This window comes from Thunnus thynnus, chromosome 24 (assembly GCF_963924715.1).
Source record: "Thunnus thynnus chromosome 24, fThuThy2.1, whole genome shotgun sequence".
NCBI classification, from domain to species: domain Eukaryota; kingdom Metazoa; phylum Chordata; class Actinopteri; order Scombriformes; family Scombridae; genus Thunnus; species Thunnus thynnus.
In genome coordinates, this window is record NC_089540.1 from 18,273,080 (window position 1) to 18,300,074 (window position 26,995).

Consider the following 26,995-nt stretch of genomic DNA (forward strand, 5'->3'; position numbering starts at 1 on the left):
TTTTATGAGCGTATTTTTATCAGAGATGTTTTCGAGGTTTGTGCTGCTCTTCTTGTTTTGAATCAAGGGAATCGTTGCCAATGCAAAGTGATTTTGGAAAAGCAGCTGAAGTGCAGTGAGTAATGCAGTATGAGGCAGTTACATAACAACATGGTGGGAAGGCCACTGGCCTTCTTTTCTCTCTTTTATTCTCCTTTTTTTCTTCCCCTTCTCCTTCATTTCGGCTCCGGCTCTCTCGTTCTTTCCTTCCTTTTCGACGCGTTCGTCTTCCTGTGAGTTTTTATCCACAAGCTGCAGATAAAATGAGAGGAAGTATATGATCTCACCTGGACTCAACATAGTGTCTTTAGGTCTAAAATATGACTTTGAATGTGTCTTTGAAGGCTTTTAGTTAAATATTTTTAGGGTTCTTGAGGTTTTGGGGTTCATTGATGTCATGCAGTGTCTTTGGATTATCTATTAAGAAATAAGTTTGGTTGTTAATTTTAATGATTTTTAGAGGTTTCACATTTAATTTGATGACTTTGCACCTTGAATAACCCTTAAAATCACAAGTGCAAAACACATTTAGTCGTGTTCTGTGCTTCAGTGCTTTTTTGTTTTACCACATTTGTATTGGGGAGACTTTGCTTGACATTTATCTGATGTCTGGAGTCACTTTTTACTTTTCAGAGTCAGATTTGTATATATAACACGAGATAAATTGTGAAATATTACAGATATCATCTATCATTCTTCCTCTCTTTCTTCTGTCTGGACTCCTTTCAACATATCTTTAATTTTCATCTTTCTTCTTCCTTCCTTGTTTAGCTGATGTGAGATAAAGAGTTTCTACCTGACACTAAAACTAAACTCTTCTTCATGGAGTTTTCATCTGCGTCATCATGTCTTTGCTTCTGCTGGCTCTACACAAGCGAACATGTACGGGTGTTGTTTGCGTGACTGTTTTATTTTACACTTCAAGTAAGTTCACTTCAGTGTTTTTGCTTCCGAGGCTCCTTACAGGAAGTTGGATCAACATATTTTTTTGGCAGGAACGGAGCTTCACGCAGCAGCAGGTGCAGGAACAGTCGTGTTGGTGTTCAGTTGTGTCATATCGCTCCTCGCTGGGCTGTTACTCACCATCACCCGGGTTTTGGCGTCAGTCACGACTGTGACACACTCGGCAGTGCGTCGTCGTTCGCTGCTGTCGTTTTCGTGTCGGTGAAATCTGTTGAGGCACTTGTTGCGTTCTGCAGATGGTCTTCATGTTCATACTGGGAGGTTTCTTCTTCTTCTTCTGTTAACGGCAGCTGAGTTGCACCTCGAAAATTCCCTTTTTCCATGTTAAAAGTCTGGGAAGTTCAAAGCATCCAAACTGTGTCAGAAAAGGCCCGAGGAGAAAAATTAGTAACACTTAACTTTCACTGGAGTTGTTTTTTTTAACAAGAAGCAGTAAAATGTACTTTAAGTAAAAGTCGTTTGGTGATTTCCATGTTTTTAGATCAGTAGATCATAAGAAGCAGAGATGAAGACAGATGATGTTTCACTATGATCTGATGTTTGTAGTGTAAAAGTAACCAGTCAGATAAATACAGCCGAGTAAAAACTACAACAGTTGATGAACAAAAGCAGAAAGTCTCAAATTAATTATCCATGAATCTGTGCTGTTTTAAATATATTTGATTAATTAGCTCATCGTTTCAGCTCCGTCTACTAGAGGAGAAGTTGAGGTTGAGGTTTGAAGGATTGTAGAAAACGATGAAGAGTCCCTGACTTGACATATTTAACCCAAAAAGCTTCAGTTGACTATCATAGAAGATTAAGAAAAACTATCCGTGTGTCGATTAATCAACTAATCCGAGTCAAAAATAGCAGATTAAATGTACAAGTAAGCAATTTTTTCTCTGACGTTGCAGCACTTTGATACACCAGATTAATACAAGTACAACTAATAAAGCTGAACCCTGAACCAACATATGGCCGACCAGACGCCAGCTGATGAGGTCACAGGGGTTTTTCTGCCTTCTTATTGGCTGAAGCAGGACAACAGACGAGTTCATTCAGATAACGTCGCTGCTGTAGGTCGAAGCGTCTGAATCCTCCGACTCGTCTGAGGGGGATTAACACAGCTGGACGTCGCTCAACACACACGCACGCTGCTGAAATCTTAAAATCTGACTTAAAATATGGAAACATGCAAAAATCTTTTAGTTTTTTACACAATTAGAATTTGTAGATTAAACATTTTCTCATATCTAGCTTTTGGAAACAAATAGATATAAACAAAGACAGGAGTTTTAACTGTGCAGAACTGAATCTGGAGAAAAATGTGAGAAAAACAGCAGAATTTAGAACATTTTAAAATAACTGCATCATGAGCAGATTTTCATGAGTCACAGGGTTATGAAACCTGCACAGCCCTCTGTGCACCGAGCACAGCTGACTGAATTTATTTTATCTGCACAGGAAGAGAAACCACTGAGCGTTTAAGGAAAATTATCTCACATCAAGAGACAAGAAACTAGAAAAAAGACAAAAAGACGACTCAGAGAAACGATGCATGAATGCAAAACGAATCCCCGGCTCCCTCCTCTGCTTATATTATGCAGCGGAAACAGAAAATAAAATCCCTTTTAATCCTGTTTGACACGATCACAGAGATGGAGAGTACAGATGTGAAGTTGTGATATTTTACTGGACTGTTTCCAGTTTAGCCCCACAAGTGACGACAGCGCCGGTCAGTCGGTCGTCCAGCAGACTGAAATATCTCCACAACTAGTAGACGTGTTGCTACACACGTTGCTACACATGTTCATGCTCCCCAGAGGATGAATTATAATAACTTTCATCCGCTGGCGTTTCATCTACTGCTGCTAAAACCTTCTAGCATCGCTGTAGCATCTTATTCTGTGTCCCAAATCCATATTAATGACTAATTCTAAGCAGGTTTTGAGTATCTAGCGTCTAGTATCACTGCTTCACTGTGCATATTTAATCCAGTCGATGTTTGAATGTGTTGTATAGGTGGACAGTAGTGTCCCACAATGCAATGTGCATCGTAGCGAACTGCTGCTGGCGGGAATCTCATCAACAGAAGAAGGACAAAAGGTTGAAATGTGTTGGTTGTCGTGGACGATGTGACCGTCACAATGAGTCATTTCCATCCAGTATGAGACGTGTAGTCGGCTTCATTTGTTCAATACTAACTGGAAAACCTGCACAGTGTAATGAGCAATATGTTTACTGTAGATCATTAATATGTATTCTGGACACAGTGTGCTAGCAGCTAAGTCAGCTCTCAGTTCTTGAACTGTTGTTTTCTGTTGTTTTAAAGGATTTTCTGTATTTTTCTTACTGTCAACATCTCATCTGTTGATCCAAACCAACAATGAACTGATCTACTAACAAGTATTGTGTGTGTATCTAAAGCCTGATGTATCTGATTCCTCCGTTACTGTCCAGAAACTATTAAAAACACATCAGTGAGTCACATCACTGCACTGGATGACATCATTTTCCTTCATCATGAAGAGTTTGGTCACGTTAGTTTGTAGATTAATAACAGCATCATGTTTTCAGTCGGCACAGAGGAATAAGGTATAAAAGGCTTTGAGTAAACAAACAGTACTTGTAAGTAGATCAGTTGTTGGTTTGACTCTGCACATGAGATTTGTCGACAGTAATAGAAATAGAGAGAATCAGCAGCCTTTTCCTGTTAATGAGCATCATAACAGTTGCTTTGCATCACCAGTGTAACACTCAGGACGCGGTAGCTGCACGTACGGTAGACGTAGTCGAGCTACAGAAGCCAGGATGTGTCAATCTGAAGAGTCGAGCTGCTTCTCCAGAGCTTCAACACGCATCAGCGGTGAGACGAAGGACGGTGATGTTTGTTGACGAGGCGCCTTGATGCTGAACTGCGGCAGAGGAAACGACAGGACGAGGTGTTTTCATGCTGTAGACGTGTGTTCGTCTTAGTTTTGTGTCCCTGAAGTTGCAGTTAAAGCGTCGTTTTGTTAGAAAACACAACATAACTTTTTGACTCACCTGCCAAAAAATCCACCGGCCAAGCATATGTTTTACCAGCCAAATATAATAAATCGCCTTTTTGTGTCAAGTATACTTCCATAATATCACCACATAATAGCTATTTAAGCAGCAGACCAGCAGCAACTTCACCTCAAACCGTCTCGAGCTCTCCTACAATTTCACGGCGCTGTTTAGACGCATGTAGAAAACACATGTATAGGGACAAACATGAGTAATTCCCTCTGAGGCATCACGCCAGATATTTTATTACATGAGTATGTTGGTACAAACGTTTACTCGCCAGTGTGGCCGATAATCAAACAGAAAATCTACCCACATTTGTCATGAACGCATCACCGTTCAGCACCTGGCTGTCAAATCTGGAATGTCAGAGCTTCCTGAAAGCACTTGAACACATCATCCTTTTCCCTCCTTCCTCCTCCACAGAAACAATGACACAAGTTGACTTTTCCTAATTTACTGACATGAACTGAAACATTTACTGTATCTGGATAAAGAGAAAAGCAGCGAATAAAGACGTCGTATAAAGTTTATGATGTAGGTCAGACCTGCCTGCATGTGGTTCTCAGTCTGTGTTTTCTGTGTATTAATAGTCTCACTTTTCTTTATTCATGAAGAGTCTTTGTCTGCGGTTCAGCCGCCGCCGCCGAGTTCAGAGTGATGATGTCAGCAGTGGAAACGGCTGCACATCTGTGTCAGTGTGTCTGGGTCCTATTGACTGATCCACAAACCGCTTAAACCCTTTTAAAGCGGAGCGTGTTGTGTTTTGAGGGTTTTGTCCTTGTTCAGACAGCGGAGAGACAAGGTTGTAGTTTTCATTGTGTCTGAACGCAGCCGATCGATCTGCTGCTGCTGCTGCTGCTCGCTGTTCAAAGATAAAAGGTTACAAAAGACGTTTCATTTATTACACGGAAGGCAAAGAGACTAAAGAGGCTCTCTGCACTGAGTTCAGATGATCTGAATGTTATTTAAGGCTGACAGACACACAGTTTCTCTAAGATTCTGTCACTTTTTATGGGTTTTATTGCAATAATCAGACTGAATGTCTGTTAATTATTCAGTCTGACATCATGTTCATATTAAACACTTTTAGCTCAGTTGACACCAAAGCTAAAGTTTTTTTAGGAGCCGTTAATGTTTGTTATGTTGTTTGATGAAAAATGCAGATTTAAGTGTTCAAGCTCATCTGTGCTTCTCAACATGTTTGTTTATGATGGATTCTGTCGTCAACAACGTACAACTGCATATGCGACAGGTGTGTTGGAGGATAGTGTAACTTGTAAACAATGAGAAACATTGTGAGCTAATTAATATTCCAGCAATAAGCGAGTTTTTCTCCTTGTTTCAAGGAAAATAATCCAAGAAGAAATTAATACATTTTTATGAAATATGAAAGTTGTCTTCAGCTCAATATCACATAGTATGTTTGCTTTGCAGTAGTCAATTGTAATTGTATTGTAATGTCAGAAGATGTGAAAAATAGAGACAAACATCTGACCTTTGACCTGGTCTGGAACCAAACTAATATTTATTACTTCTTAATTGATTCAAGAAAATTAAGAGGAAGCTTCTAAAATGATGTTTTTGTATAATTTTCATATTTCTTCAGGGGTGAAATCAAGTATGACATGCTGGTTATAATGTCTCACATATAGTTTTCTTAATAAAGTCAATATTTTTGAGGATTTTCTGGCAGTTTTTCTGACAAAATAAGCAATTAACAGTCATCTCTGGATCATCTAATGAATTATTACCTTTAGAGTAAATTATTAATTTACTCAGAGAAAAATAATCAATGGATTTGATCATTTTGTCGTTAAAAACAAGCAGAGTTTGTTTAATTCTGTGCGTCAGACGTGTTAATGCAACGTATTGATGATGATGATGATGATGACTGTGTGTGTGTGTTTACATTAACACCTGAATCTGTTATTTATATGTGAGAGGAGTGTTGCTATAGGAGCAGAACCACCGCACGCACACACACACACACACACACACACACACACACACACACACACACACTCTGACGTATACCGACACATTCAGAGGGAACACACGGAGCCACCGATTGGCTCTCACGCTGTTGCTATGGGAGTTTAAGCCGCTCTTCCATTGGTCGGGCTTCGGACCAAGGCTGACTGCCTGCCTGCCTGCCTGGCCTGTCTGTCAGCATCCCGCCGTTGTCATGGCAACAGACAGGAAGCAGGGGCGGGAGTGAGGTGAATGGTTTTGTTGTTGTTGTTGTTGCTGCTGATTTGGACAGCAGAAGAAGAAACTCCTCTGTGGGTTTTTTTTTTTTTTTTTTTTCCAGAGGATGATCCGTCTGCAAACATAATAACTGCACATTTTGATCTGCGGTACAAAATGGCTTAATGCCTCCACACACACACACACACACACACACACACACACACACACACGCACACACACACACACACACACACACACACACACACACACACACACACACATACAGCAGGGTCAATCGGCAGCAACCTGCTAATCCTCCACTAAAAGATGATTATTAATGACATGTTTGGATGAAAATGTATGAATATGTTTGAGCAGAATGTGTGTATTGACTGTTTGTATTATTGTCCCAAACACACACTCTCAGTTTACGCAGTGCTTCATAAAAGACAAAAAAAACAGTATTTTGTCTCCAGCACGGTTGTTTATTTGACCGTCTATTGTCAATGTAGCTTAAAAAAAACAAGAAAAAGATGCTGAGACACGTTTTTGATGCCATACAGTAACTTCACCCTGTTAAACTTACATCTCATAGTTTCTGCTGTGTTTTGTTTCCAGCCATCGATGAAGGCAGGCGACACTTTTCTGTCATTACTTCACAGTTTCAATTCATTTTTTTCAGTTTTTATGCATTTTTCCAGTTTGCACATGAAGTAGCTTGAATTTAGATGCCAGAAATTCAAAATGAAAACACAAATACAAAAATAAAATATATTTTTTTGCACATTTTAATGGGAAAAGTTGGAAAATTGACAAAGAGAAAATCCAATCACCTTCGCCTCCACCAGGAAATAGAAATGATTCTTTCTGAGGGTCGACTCAATCAACAAGACTGTTTCTGCCCCCGTTTATTGATTGTTTGGTATCCTCAGAGAGGTCAGAGGTCAGCTGGATATAATAAAGATTTACTGTACAACTCAACACGTCATCGCTTCGTTCGCCCACCTCCGTATGATAACGTCGAACAAGCCGGACCTGTTTCAACCTCCTGCGTGACACAAGCAAATTATTATCCGCCCCTTCATGATTCGACCCTCAGGGAAGTAATTAACCAGAAGAGACTGGAGACAGGAAAAGTGTGGAAAGGATGAGGAGCTCATGAATATCAGGATAAAACTCCCCCGGACGAGACCTAGAAAACCTTCCACGGTCGATGAAAAGAGCCGTGAGTGGATTGCATGATATTGTGCTCTGTAGCTTCACATTTATCTCAATCATAGTGTTATCAAACTACTTCTTGTAAAACCTTTTGTTTGTAGCGTGTTGGGTGTGCTGAGTGCTAGACAGAAGCACAGGGGAGGAAACGAGACTGAAAGGATGAAGACAGCAGGAAACCAGGTGAGAGGTAGCTGCTGACAGGTGTAAACAAGCACGAAGAAGAAGAGGAAGAAGGAAGTCAAGGCAAATATATGAATAACGTGCTTGTATAGTAAGAGCAGGTTAGCACCCTGCATCCTGCATGTATGTACAGGTGAATGTTGGCATGTGTTGTCGAGCACTTTGGATAAGACTAGCAAAGCGCTGTATAAGTGCTGTACGTTTACCATGCAGCTCATACTGGAGATAAAAGCAAGACTGTAGAATACAGATGAAGCTGCAGGGAAGGAAACAAAGGAAAGGAAGGTGGCATTGTTAGGAAAAAGACACTTGAGGTTTTAAGAAAGGCTGCGACAGGAGCTAAAACCGCTCTAACTGTAATATAATAACACATAACAAAGGAGGACTGTAAGGAATCCCCACTTTAAGACACCTGTTAGATATTTAATTTTCAGGTTAGAGTAAGAGCGTGAACGTCAGAGTGATTGATGGGATATTGACTAACTGGGAAAGGAGCCATTAGAGGAATGTGTTTGCTTTGTGGCCTGGAGGACGTCACTTCTTGTTCCCCTTTTTTAAATGCCTCCCGATCAAACGAGAGAGGGAGAGAGAGCGAGAGGCTTTGATTGGCCTCGTCCGCCCGGCTTGAACACCCCGCTGTTATCTGAGCTATTATTATCTGCTGTTTCCGTCGTCAGAGGGGGGGGATGCCAAACTCACTGTGTGGACATGCGATCTATTTTATGTTGCTGCAGATTTGAAAGCCACTTTATCGGCTGTTGGCATGGTGTCACACGCTGGAGGTTTTTCATGGTTTAGTCTATAACATTCAAATCACATGCACTTGACAAAACTGCCAAATCAATCATTAATCATGTGAATAAAGTTGTTTCTTGTGCTATAAAGGTTGTTGTTGATGCCTGATTCTGAAGTCCTGGATGTCGGAGGGACATTGAATGCACCACCTGACGTATTTTGATCACAATAAGTACTTTTTAAGGCATGATGGTGGTATAATTCACCAAATAGTCGTTTTGAAACGTTATGTGAACCGAATAACATCAGATTTTATTCCTAGGATTGACATTACGACTTATTGATTTTAGCAACCAGAGTAGTTCTCTCTTTAGACCACACAGTTTGCTTCTGTTCATACATATCAAACACAAAAAGTGATATTTCTTCCTCTATATCTCCGTTTTCTCTCTCTATCTACAGGTGAAACCATGCGGCTGGGCGCTGCTCCGTAGCCTCCCCTGTCCCTCGCCTCCCACCTGATCACCTCTCATCCTCCATCTCTCCCCTCCCCCCCCCCCCCTCAGCCTCCTCCCTCTTTCTTCCATCCTTCTCTTTTCTCTCTTTTACTCTCCTCCTGTTCGCCATGACGACCACCCTGGAGACGCTGCTGCTGGCCCAGTCCAACCAGGAGCTGAGCCCCGAGCGGCTGGACAGCTGCGAGGACTCCAGCGGCCGCTATAAGGTGGTTCCCTCCGTCGTCTGCTCCATGTGCTGCCTCTTCGGCATCATTTACTGCTTCTTCGGTGAGTCGGAAAACTCAGCTCTCTTCCAAACCGGAGAATATTCCTGATTTCTCTATTGTTCAGCTGATCACGGATGGAGGAGGAGGATCTGTTTTGACCTATAAGTTTTTACTTCAGTTGCATATTGGACAGGAGATAAACAGAAGAATAAATAGAAGTGCTTGCTACCATAATAACTGTAATAGATGTGTCTGTTTCAATTTAAAATGATGGCAGATCAAGACTCCACCTGTTTCTGGAGCCAACGGTTGTTTATCTGTTCTGTCCACTTTCTCAGACACCGCAGTATTCATTGTAACCTTTTTAAACTTCCCACAAATGATCTCAAGAGGTTCATCTGTCACACTTTGTCCTAACAGGAAATATAGTCAGTGAGCACCAACGACAAAAGCAGACTGTCCAGATTATAATCAGTAGCAGCCGCCACCATCAGAGAATGACAAAATGTAGCAACTGTTTCACTCCACATGTTGGATTGTAAATGTCCAGATAAGATGCTTATTGAAATAACAGAAACTTGAGGTCTTACCTTAAGTTTGGACTATTTTCTCCATGGTTACAATTTCTGCTGGCTGTCAGTTGGGGTCACTGGAGGTCACTGGAGGTTGTAGACTAAACTACAGTAGTGTTCTGGTCTCAACTCAGTTCCCATGATATGATATGAATCTTTCAAACCTGCACTGGATTTAAGGTTATGCATAAGATAAGACGTGTTGTGACGTCAGTGTTTGCAGGTGTGGACAGAAGTGCAAAATGCTTGTAAGCCCTCATTGATGATGACATGTCTTCCTCTCCCTGCAGGTTACCGCTGCTTCAAGGCGGTGATGTTCCTGACCGGCCTGATGTTCGGCTCCGTCGTCATCTTCATGCTCTGCTACAAGGAGCGCGTGCTGGACACCCAGCTGAGCGTGGAGGCCTCGGTGGGCATCGGCCTGGGCATCGGCACGCTCTGCGGCCTGGTCACCATGCTGGTTCGCAGCGTGGGCCTCTTCATGGTGGGCCTGCTGCTGGGCCTGCTGGTGGCCGTGGCCACCTTGGTAGGCATGGAGGAGCTTTCCGACAGCCCGCCGCGCTCCGTCTGGGTGCCCCTGGGCGTGCTGCTTGGCCTAGGCATGCTCTTTGCCGTGCTCACCCTGCAGTGGCAGCGCCTCTTTACCACGCTGTCCACGGCGGTGTTTGGGGCGGCGGTCATCACTGTGGCGTTGGACTACTTTGTGGAGCTCTTCGCCCTGGTGCTGTACATGTATGAGCGGATGAAAGCGGCGCCTGCCAAGCCGGTGTGCTGGCTGACGTGGGTGGTGCTCGGGGTGTGGCCCGCCCTCACCCTGCTGGGTGTCATAGTCCAATGGAAGGTGACCGCTGAGGGATACTCCCATACCAAGGGTGAGGACTGCTAGTTAATGTCTCTTAAACCAATTGATTGTTCATCCCAGTATGATGACATAGACGGTGACTATTAGTATTTCTTGTTTGCTGCTTTTTATGGTTTAAAAATCACTTAGCTGTGTGTGTATTTCATGAACCTGCTGTGAAGGAGTTCCTCTGGGCTCCTCGAGTTGGTAAGAAGCAGCGAAACCATCCGATGGTCGTCTGTGTTCATTAAAGTTCAGATTATCTTTAGATGTTAACGGTTCCACTGACTGAACCACCTCCCTCCCCCAGTGATCATCAGCCGGCAGCAGAGGAGGATGCAGGTGATGCGGATTCGACAGCGGGACGACCGCTATCGCAATAAGAAGAAGAAGAAGCAGCAGCACGGCTCCTCCTCCCACCATCAGCACCAGGCCAAGCAACTGCACCAGGAGCCCGCCTACCGCCGCAAACCCAACCCCATCCGCCGCTACGACACAGATGTCCTTTCACCGGTGAGGAGCCTTGCTGATGCCGTGTTTGTTGTCATCTTTATCCGTGTTTTTTTCTGTTTAAGCTTCCACTAAGACTTTAAAAAGGGGGAGAAAGAAACTATTTTCTTTTGACATGTTTTCCTTCTTTTTTTGGCATCAGGTTTCTTGTAATTGGATTCATTCTTTTCCATTTTCTTTGCTGTAGATTGTTTCATATTATAAGTTGTCATTCACTCGTAACTTTCTTTCTATCAGAGCTACATCCAGAGCTTCAGAGAGCGGCAGGTGCAGGCTCAGCCCTTCCCGGCCCGGCTGGTCGGCGGACCTCACGCCGTCGTGGATGTGGGCTACGACTGCGGCTCCACGACGCCCCTCACTGGCGCTGCAGGACCTTCGCTACGGGTCTGACCACTCCTCCTCTTCCTCCTTCTCCCAGAAGCCTGAACACACCACTAAACAGGGAGATACATGACTCTACAATCACTTACCCACCTGGGTGTCATCACGCCTGTGCTACAAAAACAACAACCACCACTGGTGCAAAGATACTGGGTTTAAATACACACAATCTGGGTTTAGCCACACCCCTGTACAGTATGTTTGTAGGGCTGGATTTACCCAAAATGCAAAACATGTTTAACCCTTTACTAATTTAATCTTTGACTCTGAGGCTCTGTTCTCCTCATGGGAGCCGTCAGTATGGTGCAGAGGTCTGTTTTGACCTTTTTTCACTTGTCTTTCAGTCGATACAAACGCACAGATGCATGCATGCACTTACACAAAACACACACCGCAGCTACAATCTTAAGGGTTGACATGGAAACCTGAAGCAGCCTGCCGTACCGGGCCCCGGGCCTGTATGTCACCGTCTCAAGTCAAACCAGATCAGGGATCAGAGTTTCAGTACAAACCTGCCGCAGCAGGATCTAACACAGACATTGTATAAAGAAATCACCCAAGTTCAGCTTGCTTTAGTTTTTCAACTGCAAAAGCAGCATCTCTTCCCTCATTAGGCCTCCAAAAACCCAACGAAGATCATCTCTGAAGGGAAGTAAGGGCCCTTAAATGCAAACCGGGGTCCGTTATTTGCTTTCTGTGCCATCTGGACTACAAAAACCCTTCTTGAAATGGGGAGAGACGTCTTTAACGTCCTTTTTAAAGGTGGGGAAATCCTTCGTCACCCATGGTGCTGGACTATACACCTCTTCAAGCATCAAACTGCTCTTCGAAGGCCGGGGGGATTCTGCTTTAACAGGTGCCTTGCCCCTCCTCGGACTGCACCATTCAGCAACAGGAGGGGGGTTACTGACAGATCTCCGAAGAATGGCTTGTTTTTGCATTAAATGTGATCACAGAAGGAGACTTGACGAACAGGGTAAAATTTCGGAGTCGACTTGTTGGCTTGTCGTCTTCACAGATGCCTGGATGTATGAGGGGGATTTGCTTTCAGTCGACAGCGAGAAAGCCATATTTACACTGGCACCTCATGAGATATTTCACCCAACAGACACATATGTAAAAAGATCTTGAGGATTTCTGAGTGCTGGAAATCTCAATCCCTGAATTTCATTCACGAGATTACTCCAAGAGATTATTCACGCTGCTAAGCAGAGTAGTAGTAATATATTTATTCTGTAGCTAAAATTAATAATTTATCTCATTTTTCCCAAAATGCTGAAGTTTTCCTTTTAAAATCAGATGAGTTTGGGATGTTTTTCTCTCCTTCAACCATCTAACATTGAGAGAAACTTACAAGCTAAAGCTCCTTTTGCTCTGGCAGAAGAACGCCGTCTTCCTTTTTTGTGCTGTAAAGCAACGCAGCAGATTTTTAGCTGAAATCTTTCCTGGTGGTTCTAAGTTTTAAAAATGCAGTAGACAGGTCAGTCATCTTCTCTGTTTGTGTAAACCTAACAGTGTAATTCTCCACTTGCACAATGTAGTGTGACGTATATCCGAACTTTTATGAACTGATCGTCTTGTTTGCTTCCGGTCAACCTGCTGTCAACGCTACAGTAACGTTACCTTCACCTCCACCTCACAGTTACTTCACTTTTCACAGTTAATTTTTTTACATATTAATAGTATTTACAGTTTGTTTTTGTATATAGTTTTTTTAGTATTTTTGATCATTTTGCTAATCACTTCAGTGTCTTAGGTAACCGTTAGCGATGTTAGCTAGTCACTCAGTGTAACACCAACGCTGATTTTCACAGCTTTAACGTTGGGTCGCTGCTTGTTTTTTAACACTTGGTGCTTGGAAAAGCTGCTAAAACCAAAAGTGACTGACGTATACCATCTTGCGAAAGCAAGCAAGTAAATCTCCGACCTCATTGCTGGATAAAGGGTTTAAATTGTAATGTTTCCAGCTATATATCTTCCCACTTTGCCCTTAGCTCAGCATCAGCTGGAAAGGAATGAAAAGCTCACAGAGGAGAAATCAACCGATGAAGAGCAAAGAGGGACTGAGCAAAAGTCCGTAGAGCTGACGGCCCTCCTCATAAATTTAATGGTGCTTTTCTACATTTTAGTATCCAGCTAGGCTAGCTGACTGGCTAACTTTGCTATTTAAAGACACTGAGGTGATACCAAAATGCTAAAAACACTACATTCAAAAAGCGCTAAATACTATTAACAATATGGACAAAATTAACTGTGAAAAGTGAAGTAACTGTGAGGTGGAGGCGAAGGAAACGTTACTGTAGAGTTGACAGCAGGTTGACTGGAAGTAAATATATGTTAAGTTCGTAAAGCAGATAAACGTCACACTACGTTGTGCAAGTGGAGAGTGAAGTAGTGCAAATATCTTTCTTCTTTCGTTCTTGAGTTTGGGATGATGTTTCACTCCTCTCACATCAACTGAGAAATCATTGAGACACTTACTAGCTTTAGCGTAAGCTTTAGCGTTAGCTTTAGCTCTGTTAGCGCTGGCAGAGCAGCAAAAGCAACGCAGCAGATCTTCTGACAAAATCTGACTTATTTGTTAAAATTTCAAGAAGAGAATCAGTTGTTTCACCACCTGCCAGTCTGAGAAACTCAAGTCTTAAACTCTATTTGCTGTGGCAGAACAGCGCCCTCTCTCTGTTTTGCGCCGTAAAGCAATGCAGCAGATTAACTGCCGACTACTGGTTCAAAAAGCTGTTTAAAAATACAGCGGAGAAGCCTGTTTTTCTTCTCTACGTTTAGGGTATAATAATCATCATGATAATTACTTAGCGAGGTTGAAATGTGACTCATCAAAAGCACCTTTAATAAACAGAACCAGGCTGAGATGTCAGTGTAATTAAGGCTCAGAGAGTTTGAATGAGAAAAGCGGACTAGCGGCCAAACCAACTTGTACTTAGACTCCTTCCATCATGTGCATTGATTTTCTTCATTTTGGGACAAACATAACATTTTTGTCAACAGTGAAAATGTGAATAGTCTTTACCTTTTATTTTATTTTATTTTTATAAAGGAACAGCAAGCAAAAGGGGGAATGTATGGTACGTTTTGATTCGTCCTTTTTGGAAACAGAAATGCATGATCTCACCCCTCCGTCCCGTCCCCGTCCCCCCCCCTCCCCCATATGATCTGCCCCGCCACGTTGGCTTCGCTTTGGCTCCCACCAAACACCCCCCACCTCCTCCTCCTCCTCCTCCTCCTCCATGTGCATCGATGTGAAATTTGTACATAAAACACAGCACTTAACTAACTTTTTCTTTTTGTTATTTTTACCGTTTTATTTGAACTATTTCTGTTGCATTTCTTAGAAATCTAATTTAATTGAGACATGTTTCTTTTTCCAGTCGGATGTATTTATTTGCTGATTTTTATTTATTTCTCAAGCCGTTCTGTAAAAGGAGAGTGCAATCTCATCACTTGTAGGCCAGTAACTCTATGCTTTTAAAAAAAGAAAAAAAAAATATTGAACTATGATTATTAAAGCATGTGTTCCTATGGGCCTGTATACAATCAATGTGTGCGAGTCGTCCTTTGACACAAGAACATACAGAAGTCAGTCAGCTTTAACTTGTAATCCACTTAACTTTTATTAGCAAATATTTGAAAGTCACAAGGGATTATCGCTGCCCCCCCCCCCTCTCCTCCATCTCTCCTTCTCTTTCTTAGTATTTTCTACATCACACAACCTCTCTCCTCCTATCTCTCTCTCTTCATCTCCAGACACCTCGTAATCTCCTCCTCCATCGCCTCCATTTTTTTTTTATCTGTCCTCTCTGCGTCCCCTTTTTTGTTCGATAAGCGTAAATGCACGCACATATAGTTCTCCTCGCTCTCCTAACGCTACTGACTAGACAAAACAACGACCTTGAGGAAACAGGACAAAAGCTGCTGCAAGAGAAACCAGAAGAAGAATCCATATTTCTGCCCTTTTCACGGTCTTGTGGTAAAAGCAGGAGGATTTGCTCGGTTTGAATGAAAGAGCAAATTTTCTGTGACATTTAACTTTAAAATTGCAGAGCAGGAACTGTGTGCAGCACTGGAATATCCTATTTAAAGGTCCCTCTTGGATAAATGCTGTATTTTTGGTGATCCGGTGCAAAAATCTCCATCTTATCAAGTCATTTTTATATCTGCAACTGAGTCCTTAAACTTATTTCAGGGTATTTTTTCTTGATTCTAGTGCAGCAACTTTATTCTGTCTTGTTTTAAGACGCAGATTCTCTTGATTTCTCTTATTAAGACATCTGTAAATTAAATAGAGTCTTCAGGATTCAGTTATAGACAGTAAATGATGAGATGGAGATTATGTTTTGCAGCCATTGCGACGTACATGTATGTTGTATTCAGCTGGAAGACATCAGTAAGCAGAGATAAATAAACCCGGATAAAGTTCCCTCCTTTAAATTCACAAACAAGAACAGTACAGGCCATAACGAGGAGTTTGTAAAGTCTTTAGGCTTAGTTTTATTTGTGCATCTTTTTTTTTGTTTGTTTCTTTTATTCCTCATCTATCCAGCTCAGAGGAAGGATGGACAGATCGTTTCTTCTTCTTCTTCTTCTTCTTCTTCTTCTTCTGCAGATTGTTACATGATGTCTTGCTGGTGCTGCGTTGACTCGCTGACAACCTGCAGGGCAGAAACACGACGGTCAGGAGTCAACAGATGGGTTATTTACATGAATAAATGTTTGTTTATTTGCAAGTCAGAGCTGTCAATAAACAGCCAGCAGGCATCCTCGCATTTCTGGACTGTTGAAGTATTTTTATCTGTAACTAAGTCTTGTAATTTATTGCAGCTTTTTTACATTTATAGCTGCAGACGTGCTCTGGTAATTATATGTTTTGTAGCCGCACAGATGATCTTTCAAGATCATGTAGCTCGAGGATAAACTAAGAAGGGATTATAAGATGTTATTGATTTCTAATTTTTCTTCTTGTCGCTTTAATTTTTCTTTGATGTTCCTTCTTGTCGGTTATATTTGTGACTTGTGGTGTTTAGATCAGTACAGAGATCTAACAGTGAGCTAGATATTAAAATGTGTCAGTTATATATATGTAGGGTTGGAAGGAGATTACAATAGGGGCAAAAACATAGTTTGAGGAATAATTTAAACACGTAGTTGCAAAAAAAAAGGAAAGAAATCAGCCAGTGCAGTAAGAATATAGATTATTTTCAAGTATTTTCCTCACTGCACGTTTAAAATATAGTTTTTCTTATTATTCTCAGTGCAACATCTGTCTTATTCCTTCTTGTTAAAATAATCTCACTGCACTGCCATATTTTGTCTCTCGTTTTAATCAAACAGGGACTCAGATACAGACGAACGTGTTGATAAGATGTTCCGCAGTGTGTTTTTATACTCTGACAGGGTTTTGTTATTTCAAGAGGTGGAAAAAATGTTTTCAACCCGAAAACAGCCGCACGCCATCCTTCAACACGGTCGACAAGGCTGCACAGGAAGATTGAGATGTAAAAACAAAAGTAACACGAAGCAACTGTGACTAGTCACAACCTGCCTGCGACGTGTGTTTTTCCCCCCAGATGAGGCTGCGGGTGGAGCGTGTTTCCACTCGGGATGTTTGGATCTCTGGATGAACTAGTCGCTGCTTGTGTGTGTTGGTGTGTTTACTTGGAAAGATTTTGAATATTTCTGTTTTAAAAAAAAAAAGACCTCACAGCTGATAAATGATGTCAAAAGCTCAGGTTAAAGGTCATGTTTAAGGTTTAAAATCAGCTAGAATTGTACGTATAGCAGCTACAGAGAGCTTTTATCCACCTCCGCTTAATAGACTACATTTAGTGGGACAGTTTGTTTCTGTGTCAGTTGATTCTTTGGCTATTTAGGGCAGAATTAAGTAAAAGTGACCCAGTCTGAATACTGATCAATATAGACGTAAACCCATTAGTCCAGGGTTAGAAACGAGGGAGATTAAACTAGTCGATATGTGAAGAACTAAGAGGTTTAAAATGTCGTCTGTTGATCCGCAGCAGCTGAGAAAATCTGTTTTTCTTTATATTTCTCTCTTTCTTTCATAGACTTCACAGATTTTACTACCTAAAGTTGTTTTCTGGGGCGTTTTTGCTTCGTTTTAATTATAACGAAGAGAAACAGGAAGTTCATGAGATGAATTTTAACCAACAAAGCTGCAAAGATGCTCCCGAATTCACTTATTCTGAGACTTTTTTTTTGTCATAGTTGCATCATTTGAACAAAAAGGAAAATGTTAAACTAAAAGGACACTTGAGATAAATGTCCTGCAGTTGTGATGTTGAAGGCTTTGTGTGTGTGTGTGTGTGTGTGTGTGTGTGTGTGTGTGTGTGTGTGTTGTACCTCTCCGTCGCGGGTCTCGATGGTCTTGATGAGGACGGTTTTCTTTGAATGCATCTCAGAGGAGCGCTGCTGGTGCTCGGGGCTCGTCTCTGCACCGACACAACATGACAGAATGAAACATATTATTCATATAAAGATGAACGAAAGTAGGTTAATAATCTCTTAAGACTGTTTTTTCCGTTTTGAGTTATTATCCAGTAAGCAGATTATGAGAAAATTACTATTATTTACGCTTTTTACATCATCTTCTGCCTCTGATACACTCATAATGTGTTAATAATGACATTTAAACAATGATGCATCTTAAGTCTGGTGTTCAGAACTCCATATGAAGGTGAACTGCATTGTGGGTTGTAAGCGCAGTCCTCTAGTGGTGTGTTCAGGTAACAGCGTGCATGTTCGTACCTCGGAAGCTCACGGTGGAGTAGCTATGCACAGGCAAGGCAATCCTGCAAAGACACAAAAACAGACGAGTTATGAGTGTTGAAAACATGATGCATATTATTAATCTACTGTTTAATATCAGTGAATCTCTGTAATCAAGTTATCTTCATTTGGATTCTCTGTTTCTGTCCTTTAAAGTCTCACCTACACACTTTTTATCCTTTACTAACAGAACTTCTCCAATTAAAAAAAACTCTGCACAGTTTTTCTTCCCTTCTTCAGTCAGTTAATATTGTTTTGTGACATAAAAGGGAAGAAAAGACAATTACAAATGAATCTAGTCAACAGTGAAATTAGTCCATCTGTTTACTTTCAGTTCAGCATTAATTTTCTAGAAACAAATAAGAGTGAAATCCCATTTGGTCTAAAGATGATGAAGCTTTTTTCTGGCTTCACAAATGATTAAATTACTATTAGAGGATTTAACCAGCAGCTGCTTACATTTGAAATAGCATTTAATCTGCTGCAGAAACCATAAAAAACTGGTTGTAATATATTTAAAAACCACCGCGTGCAGCGTCACCTGCTCTCCTCTCCTTCCAGCAGCTTCCTGTAGGTGGCGATCTCCACGTCCAGCGCCATCTTTACGTTGAGCAGGTCCTGGTATTCGCGGAGGTGACGCGCCATCTCGTCCTTCATGTTGGCGATTTCCGTCTCCAGCCGGGCGATGGTGTCCTGGAAGCCGCTGGCCTCGCGGCCGTGACGATCCTCCATGTCCCTCATCTGCCTCATCAGAGACTCGTTCTGGGATTTGTTGGAAGAGGAGACAACAAAGCTGGAGTCAAACGGAGCTCAGAGAGGACGGAGGAGAGAAGAAGTGTGAGTGTGTGCGAGACGTACGGTGCCTTTGAGCGAGTCGATCTCACAGGTGTAGGCTTGGATCTGGTGTCTGAACTCCATGGTCTCCTGCCGGGCCTGCTTCAGAGCCTCGTTGTTCTTACTCACAGCCTGGTTCAGGTCAGACACCTGCAGGGACAAAAGGTCAAAGGTCAGATAGTGTTACCACTACTACTGCTACCCCAGTACTACTAAAACGACACAGTCAAATTCGCATTAATTTAGACTTTTTTCACGTCTCATTAATTAATTTTTAACTATGTAATAATGTAATAATACCTCATAATACTAAGCTGTACTAAGCCCTCTAAATACAGGTTCAAGTTCTGGTTGGTAAATGTTTCTCAGTATCTTAATTTCCTGCTCTAATGGTCAGATTTAAATATATTATGTCCATGTTTGACTTAACTGTAAAACTGCATTTCAGCTCACAGATGTGCTTTCAAAGAGCCGATCAGTATTAACAACTTCTGAGAAAGATCAGTGAAATAAACCAGCAGCGACCGACGATAATCTCTCTCTCACCTTGGACTTGTACCAGTCCTCAGCCTCGGAAATGTTCTTGGCGGCGATGCCCTCGTACTGAGCTCTGATGTCTCGCAGCGCCGCCGTCAGGTCCGGTTTGGACATATCCATCTGGATCTGGACCTGAGACTCCTGCATCTGGGCCTGCAGCTCGCGGATCTCCTGCAGGAGGGAGGAGGAAGAGGAGGAGGAAGGTCAGATTACATTGATAATTCCCTATGAGATCGCTAGAAACATCCTAAAAACTTCAGGTAACTGCAAGAAATTTCACTCTGCAATCTTCTGGTGTTACGAGTATCTATAAAGTTATATTCAGACAGGAAGAAAAGAGAATTTTAGACATCGCTAATGCATACAAATGCAATTAATGTGAAGACACTGAGGTGAAGATGTGTTGAAAATGATAAAACTTTTACCTCCAGCAGTCAAATTTGTGCAAATTACACAATTTTGCTTCACTTTCTGCCCTAATTTACAACAAATCTACCAGTTCAGGTGTTAAAATGTGTAAACAAACCTGATTTTTAATTTAGTTATAGCCAGAGAGAAAGCAGCTATTTTACACTTAAAGGAAGTCAAAGTATTGATCACCTATTATCACTTAAAACCAGTAGTGATCACGTAGCAATTAGCTGCTAATGCTGCAGCAACCAGGTGACGTTGGCATCATGTTGCAGTAGTTACAGAAAGTGTTACTTATGTGTTGTTTTGTATTTTTGGAAAAGCTAAAAAAGTGGATGGTGTTTATTATTCTCAGGGCTACACACACACACACACACACACACACACACACACATCTAAGCTCACAAGCCTCTGCTGTTCAGAGACGGTTCACGTCAACTGCTGGTACGCAGAGTAATTTTAGCCGTACATCTGCTGTGGGAGATTTCAGCGCTCTGCTGCAGCACTGCTCAGGCCTGCTGCCAACATTACAAGCTTTGTTTGTGTGTTTGTGCGTGAAACTGTATACTTCCCCGATCCTCTCGTTTGTCATCTCACACACACACACACACACACACACACACACACACACACACACACACAGATGCAACAACAGACGCTTACAGACAGACAGACCAACTGCATTCAGACAAAATAGAAAGATTTCTTCATCTTTAAACAGATGTGATAGATTTTTAAAGTTTTCATGATTCGTATATTATAAACTATGAAAATATCACATCATGGGTAAATAATCTGTAAATAAAGTCTGATAGGTGTCAGAGAAGAAGCCAATTTTTCACAGCAGTCGCAATGACAAATAAAAAAGAGGAGAGAACCTCTTCATGGATCTTCTTCAGGAAGGCGATCTCCTCCTGCAGCGTCTCGATGCGTCTCTCCAGGTCCAGACGGGCCAGAGTGGCAGCGTCCACATCCTGCAGAGGTTAAAAGTAGAACAAAGAGTTTGATCCACTACTGTGTTAAAGGTGTTTAATGAGCAGTTTAAGTCCAATATCAAACTTTTCATGAAGTTCTGAGAATGTGAAATCTTTATTTCCAAAGGTCAATAACATCTCAACTTTAAAGGTTTAAAGTTCATTCTGGATGTTTGAAGGACAAGAATTAACTTTGAAACTTCACTTTTAAGCCACTGACATGGATGAGAAGTCCTTTAAGAGTACTTTAAGGACAACTGGAAACATGACAACTGGGAAAACTCCATTTACTGAGGAAGATCGGGCCATAAGATCAAAAGCTCCAGAACATCAATTAAAAGGACCAAAAGAGGAGATTATTTTTGTTGAAACTCTCTAAATCTCAGTAGCTCCAATAAGGGACCAGAAAAGATTCAGATTCAATTAGATTAAGGTTTTATAAAACCATAATTTTATTCATTAATGTCCAACTTAATAATAAACTGAGTGAAAATTCCAATGAACCCAACAAATCCCAACCTGTCACCATCTAATGTGCTCATCATATCAAGCTTGAACATGTTTCGCATGTATTCTCATAATAACTGGAATAAAAACGACGTCTTACATCGTAGAGAAAGTCAGATGAAGAACTTCTCTGTATGTGTTTGACTGGAGTACTTGTACATACAGTAGGATCAGTGAGGCGTGCAGGACTCACCGCTCTGAAAGCAGCCAGGTTGTTCTCTGCTTCCTCTCTCTGAATAATCTCCTCCTGGAGTCTGACGGACAGACGGACAACGAGATTAGATTCATTTACATGTTAGTTCACTGATCAACATCAAAGCTTTAGTGAGGATTTTAGGCTGTGAGCTGTTCCCTCTGTCCCCACCACACACCAAAAACACTGCAAATTGTATTTAAATGAACCAGTTCTTAATCAATAACTGCTCATAACACTTCCTAATAAAATATCCTAACATCCTCTGTTTTCCTCATTAGTACCAAATGAATCCAGGAAACTTCTAAGCCTTTTCCATTCTGCCAGAATCTATTAATTATAAGTAGTCAGATGTAGATATACCAGAATTAGTCCAAAAATTAAGTTTTTAACTGCATGATGTTAGATCCCTGCTGTTGCTAAAACCCCCTAAATTCCCGTAAGAAGATGAAGGACATGACATCATCGTCCTCAGCGGCAGCTACAGCACCTGGTTACCATTTATAGGTAATTTACATGTTTGCTTCATCTGAAGTGAGATGTGTTTAGGAAATGATTTTGCTAAAGAAACATATAAACAAATATGCAAAAGAGAATAACATTGATGTTCCTGCAAAGAGAAAGAGGCAGAAAATTCAAAGTATGTTTTAATGTTAAAGAACCAGATTGGATCGACTCCCTGCAGCAATAACAGGAGATAAAACCTCAGATAAAAGCTCTATTTTTATTTTATTCTAAGTTAAATCTCTCTTGGATCTTCCAGCGACTATTTTATATCTGCTTTGAGTTGCAGTAGCACTCTCTCCTCTCTGCATCCTCGCAAAACTGGCACTTAAAATGTAAACAGCGGCGAGAGAAAGAGAAAGGACAGATCATTAGGAGAGATCCTTCAGATATGTATGAGCTCTTTCCTCTCCTTTTATAGAAGAGCACAGTGTAAACACGATGTGTGTGTGTGTGTGTGTGTGTGATGAGCTCTAACTTTGGTCAGACTCGGGTAGCAACACGCACACGTCAGTTGTCCGTCATTTATCAGTTTCATAGTTAAACAACACAGAGAGTATATCGGATTAAAAACAGAGACTCAGCTGACGGATGAAGCAGTTTTGGGGGGTTCACAGTGTTTTGGCTCAGAGGCACTTCAGCAGGATGATGCAGGAATCAGAGCTTATCATGTGCCTGGTCCACATTGAGGCTCATTGTCAGGTCTAAATTTATTCTACGGCACGCATGTTAATATTTATAGATCCAGACTGGTGTAAGCCTTGGAAAATGTCTTTTATAATCACGCGTCTATTTTTAATGCTAATTTTCATTCGAGGCTCTCGGCACTTTTAGTTTTGAGGAACGTGTTTTAATTATTCTTTTACATCTACTTTATGTTTGTTTTCTTGCATTAATCTGATCAAACTTAATTGTAATTATGTAGAGTAGTAGTAGAAGTATTCACAGTAGTATTTTATTTCCTCTGGTGTCTTGTTGAACACTGAGAGTATCTCCAGTTAACGACAGGGCCACTGGCAATGTTCAGGTCTTTAACTTCACCCTTTTTTACCACAACAGAGGTCATTAGAGCTCTAAAAGAACTGAGTCCTAGAAAACCAGCTGGTCCAGATAACTTAGAGCCTGTCTTTAAATGTCCTGAAATGGAAGCTTATGCTCTTATGTTTATTGTCTTAAGATTATGTTATACCGTCTTACGGCTAAGTGCACAATATGATAGTCTGTCTTCTCTGCTTCTCGTGTGAACATGTTTAACCGCCGGTTCCCGACAGGTGTGGATAAGTTAATAAAAGCGAGCTCTGGGATTCGGCCTTCGACTGTTACTTCTCAGCAGACCGAGGCAGAGAAGGAAACCCCCTGAAGAAGAAAGATAGATTAGGCTCTGAATGAATAGATGGAACATTGTGCATTAATTAAAAGACACCTGTCAGGATGATGAATACGGGATGTTCTGTGACGCACGCTTGTATATACAAATATGATTACTGAACTTCATACAGTATCTCTTTCAGCCTAGCAAACTGGGAGATGCACATCTTGCTCTCTGTGAATCTATCCTTTAAATTTCCATGACACTTACCTTGTCAATAAATAAAAACCCAGAGGACTGAAAAGCTGACTTTGTTATTCCCCTCTTGGAAGGAGGCGACTCTATATTATCTACATTTCAGTCAGCAAAAACCATAGTACCATTACTGCTGCCATGAAGGTCATAAATGATATAACTGAGGCCTTAGATAACAAGCTGTGCTGTCTTTCTCTTTTTATAGACCTCTCTAAGGCCGTTGAGACCGTTGATCACATTACTTTAATTGGACGTCTCACAGCTATTGGTTTTTCTGAACATGCAGTTGGGTGGATTGCAGATTTCTAACTATCTCACAGACACAACTCAGGCTGTTCAGTTAGAGGGTGCTACCTCAGAGGTACTGCAAGTCCACAAGGGAGTCTCACAAGGTTCAGTTCCAGGCGAACTGTTATTTACCATACAAATAAATTTCCTTGGACAGATTATTTTAAAATCAGCCTTTCATTTCTACGCTGATGACTCTGTCATTTACTGCTTTACATCCACTCCTGCTGAAACTTCATTTGATAGAGTTCAAGAACAGCTTTGTCAACTGCAACTTGTTCTGAATGCAGAAAAAACAAAGCTTTTGCTTAAGATTAGATGAGTAAGATTAGCATTTTCTGATAAAATTGTTACCAGAAATGGTCAACAAATTGAGTCAGTATCTACTTTTAAGTACCTACTGTAGGGTTTTTAACTGATGACCACTTATCTTTTAAGGTACATATCCAGTATGTTACAAAAAACTGAAGCTTTTATGAGGATTTCAGTACAGAAACAAGTCTTGCTTTTCTTTTTGTGTGAAATTAGTGGAGTCTACCTTTTCACCTGTCATTGATTACAGTGATGTGTTGTTCATGAATGCGTCTGCTCAGTGTCTTCACATGCTGGATAACTTGTATCATGGAGCTCTGAGATTCATTACAAACTGTGGATCTCTTATTCAACATTGTACTTAAAAGTGAATTGGCCTACTTAATGTGCACTGCATGAGTCATTGGTATGTTTTTATTTACAAAGCCATTCTTGGCTTAATTCCTACTTACTTATCTTCTCTTTTAAACTTGAAATATGGGAATTATGATCTCTGTTCTCAGGACAATTTGTTGTTCCCAAAGTCTGAACTGAGCTGGGAAAGAAAGCTTTAGGGTTTTCTGCACCTACAACAATCTACAGACTGTAATCCTGAACGATTTATTTTAAAACTATGGTGAAATCTGTTGAGTCCAGATTGTCTGTGTTGAAATGTTTTATCTGATCATTTTAATGTTACTCAAATCTATGTGCTTTTATGTTTATTTATTGTTGAAAATCTGTGTTGCTGCTATTCTCGGCCACGTCTCTGTTGTAAAAGAGATCTTTGATCTCAGTGGGACAAACCTGGTTAAATAAAGGCTAAATAAATTTTAAAAAATAGTATAAATAATAGTAGTGGTAGTTCGTAGTAGTGGTTTTTGACATTTGACACAACAGCTATGGATAAAGAAGTTGGGCTGCAACTGACGATTATTTCCGTTATTTTCCTCCTTTAGTCGATTAGTCATTTAGTCGATAAAATGTCAGAAAATGGTGATCACAAGCCCGAGGTGACGTCCTCAAACAAGAAAATATTCACATTTGAGCAGCTGGAATAAAAGAGTTTTTCTTGAAAAATGACTTGAAATGAGGATCAAAATAGATGCCGATTAATTTTCTGTCAGTCAACTAATCAATTTATTGACTAATCGTTGCAGCTCTAAGGTCTTTAAATACATTTTCACTCTTCTATGATGTTGTTATACCCTTTTAAACATAAGGAACATTTTTGTTATGTACATATAATATTAACATATTGATCTGGCAGACTCAAAATACAAATGAAAGAGTTAGACGTGTATTTGATGAGATGCTGAGATGAGTTTTATGACAACTGATTACTTAAAAACTGATAATACTCATGATTGTCTATGTAAAAGTTTTAAAAATGGTCCTAAACTTTTATTTATGTGTAAAGATTCTTAGCAAAAAGGACATGTGAGCCTTCAAACACTGAATCAGGCAAAATCATAAGCTGCGACGTAAATATGTGATCTGTAAAATGGCCAAAAACCAGTAAAAACACTTGTAATGGCCCTTTAACACCATGTATCAGCGTTTAAAAATACCTCCTGTAACCACAACAAACAACAGATAACTCTGCCAGCTGAGACACACTTATCTCCCACACGGCTGGTTAAATTGAGCAGACATGATATTACACACACACTCACACACACACACACGATGTCTGTGTATCATCTCATCCCTCCATTCATGCATCACTCCATCCACACGTTCCCTCGCTTTCATGTGGTCGGTGTGAATCATCCAGATATTTCTTGCTGTGCTTGACTGATTCACACTTTGTCAGCACCGTTTAACCGCATCGTCCTGTTGGCTTTCAATGTCGATTTTACTTAAAGTCAGCGGTTTCGTTTAATTTTTCGCCCTTTTTTTCTACTTTTCTGTCATTTTTGCACACACACATGCACACACACGCACACACCGACTCCTTCTCAATTCACACACATACATTTATGCACACACACACAGAAACGTCCTATATAGACACAAACACACTTAAACCCCTCTTAAAGAAACACACACACACCATATTGCTCCTCCCACCTTTGTTTGATTTTGTCGAGGTCGTCGACCAGGTTGTCCCGCTCCACCTCTATGCGCGACCTCTGATTGGTCAGGATTTCCACCTGCCTCCTCAGCTCACTCATCTCCTCCTCGTACATGTCGGCGATGCGTGTCGGCTCGCGGCCGCGCAGACGCTCCACCTCCACCGTCAGCGCCTGGTTCTGCTGCTCCAGGAAGCGCACCTTCTCGATGTAGCTGGCGAAGCGGTCGTTCAGGTGCTGCAGCTCGGCCTTCTCGTTGGTCCTCGTGGTCAGGAACTCCTGGTTGAGGGCGTCGGCCAGGCTGAAGTCCAGCGTCTCGCCCATGCCGGCATACGTGCGCCCCATAGACACTCGTGAGGCTGAAATTGGCTTGCCGTAGTAGCTGGAGGACACCCGGTAGGACGGCACCGCGCTGGTCCGGGTCATCTCGTAGACCCTGGAGCTGGAGTGGCCGCCGCCGCCACCGCCAATGTGGCCCAGCAGCGAGCGGTTGAGGGTGGGTGAGGCATAGGTGCCCTGACCAAAGGTACGGCGGTAGGAGGAGGTGCTTTGGGCGGAGGAGCTGTAGGAGGCCATGATGGAGGAGACAGAAAGCCTGATGAGGGCTGCAGCAGAGAGGAGCACTGAAGAAGA

The 26,995-nt window shown here is 41.4% G+C and overlaps 2 protein-coding genes across 5 annotated transcripts in view; one reads left to right on the forward strand and one right to left on the reverse strand.

Moving 5' to 3' along the window:
* The window catches only part of tmem198ab (transmembrane protein 198ab), a 28,860-nt gene extending 13,345 nt beyond the window's left edge, over positions 1-15,515 (forward strand). For 2 of the 4 annotated variants that reach the window (XM_067582685.1, XM_067582687.1), the window contains 4 exons: positions 8,821-9,143; positions 9,945-10,526; positions 10,806-11,008; positions 11,243-15,515. In XM_067582685.1, the coding sequence (XP_067438786.1) occupies positions 8,984-9,143; positions 9,945-10,526; positions 10,806-11,008; positions 11,243-11,395 (1,098 nt within the window). In that variant the 5' untranslated portion in view covers positions 8,821-8,983 and the 3' untranslated portion in view covers positions 11,396-15,515. Of the gene's footprint in view, positions 1-7,465; positions 7,624-8,820; positions 9,144-9,944; positions 10,527-10,805; positions 11,009-11,242 lie in introns of those variants that run through there. The other 2 variants (XM_067582684.1, XM_067582686.1) reach the window with 2 other exon arrangements.
* A 232-nt stretch (positions 15,516-15,747) lies between these two features.
* desmb (desmin b) lies at positions 15,748-26,995 on the reverse strand. Its single transcript, XM_067582678.1, has 9 exons — positions 26,361-26,995; positions 21,641-21,701; positions 20,845-20,940; positions 19,565-19,726; positions 19,043-19,168; positions 18,726-18,946; positions 18,164-18,207; positions 17,759-17,847; positions 15,748-16,053 (listed from the first exon to the last, which is right to left on the reverse strand). The coding sequence occupies exons 1-9, from the start codon at positions 26,936-26,938 to the stop codon at positions 16,012-16,014; spliced, it is 1,419 nt and encodes a 472-aa protein (XP_067438779.1). The 5' UTR covers positions 26,939-26,995; the 3' UTR covers positions 15,748-16,011.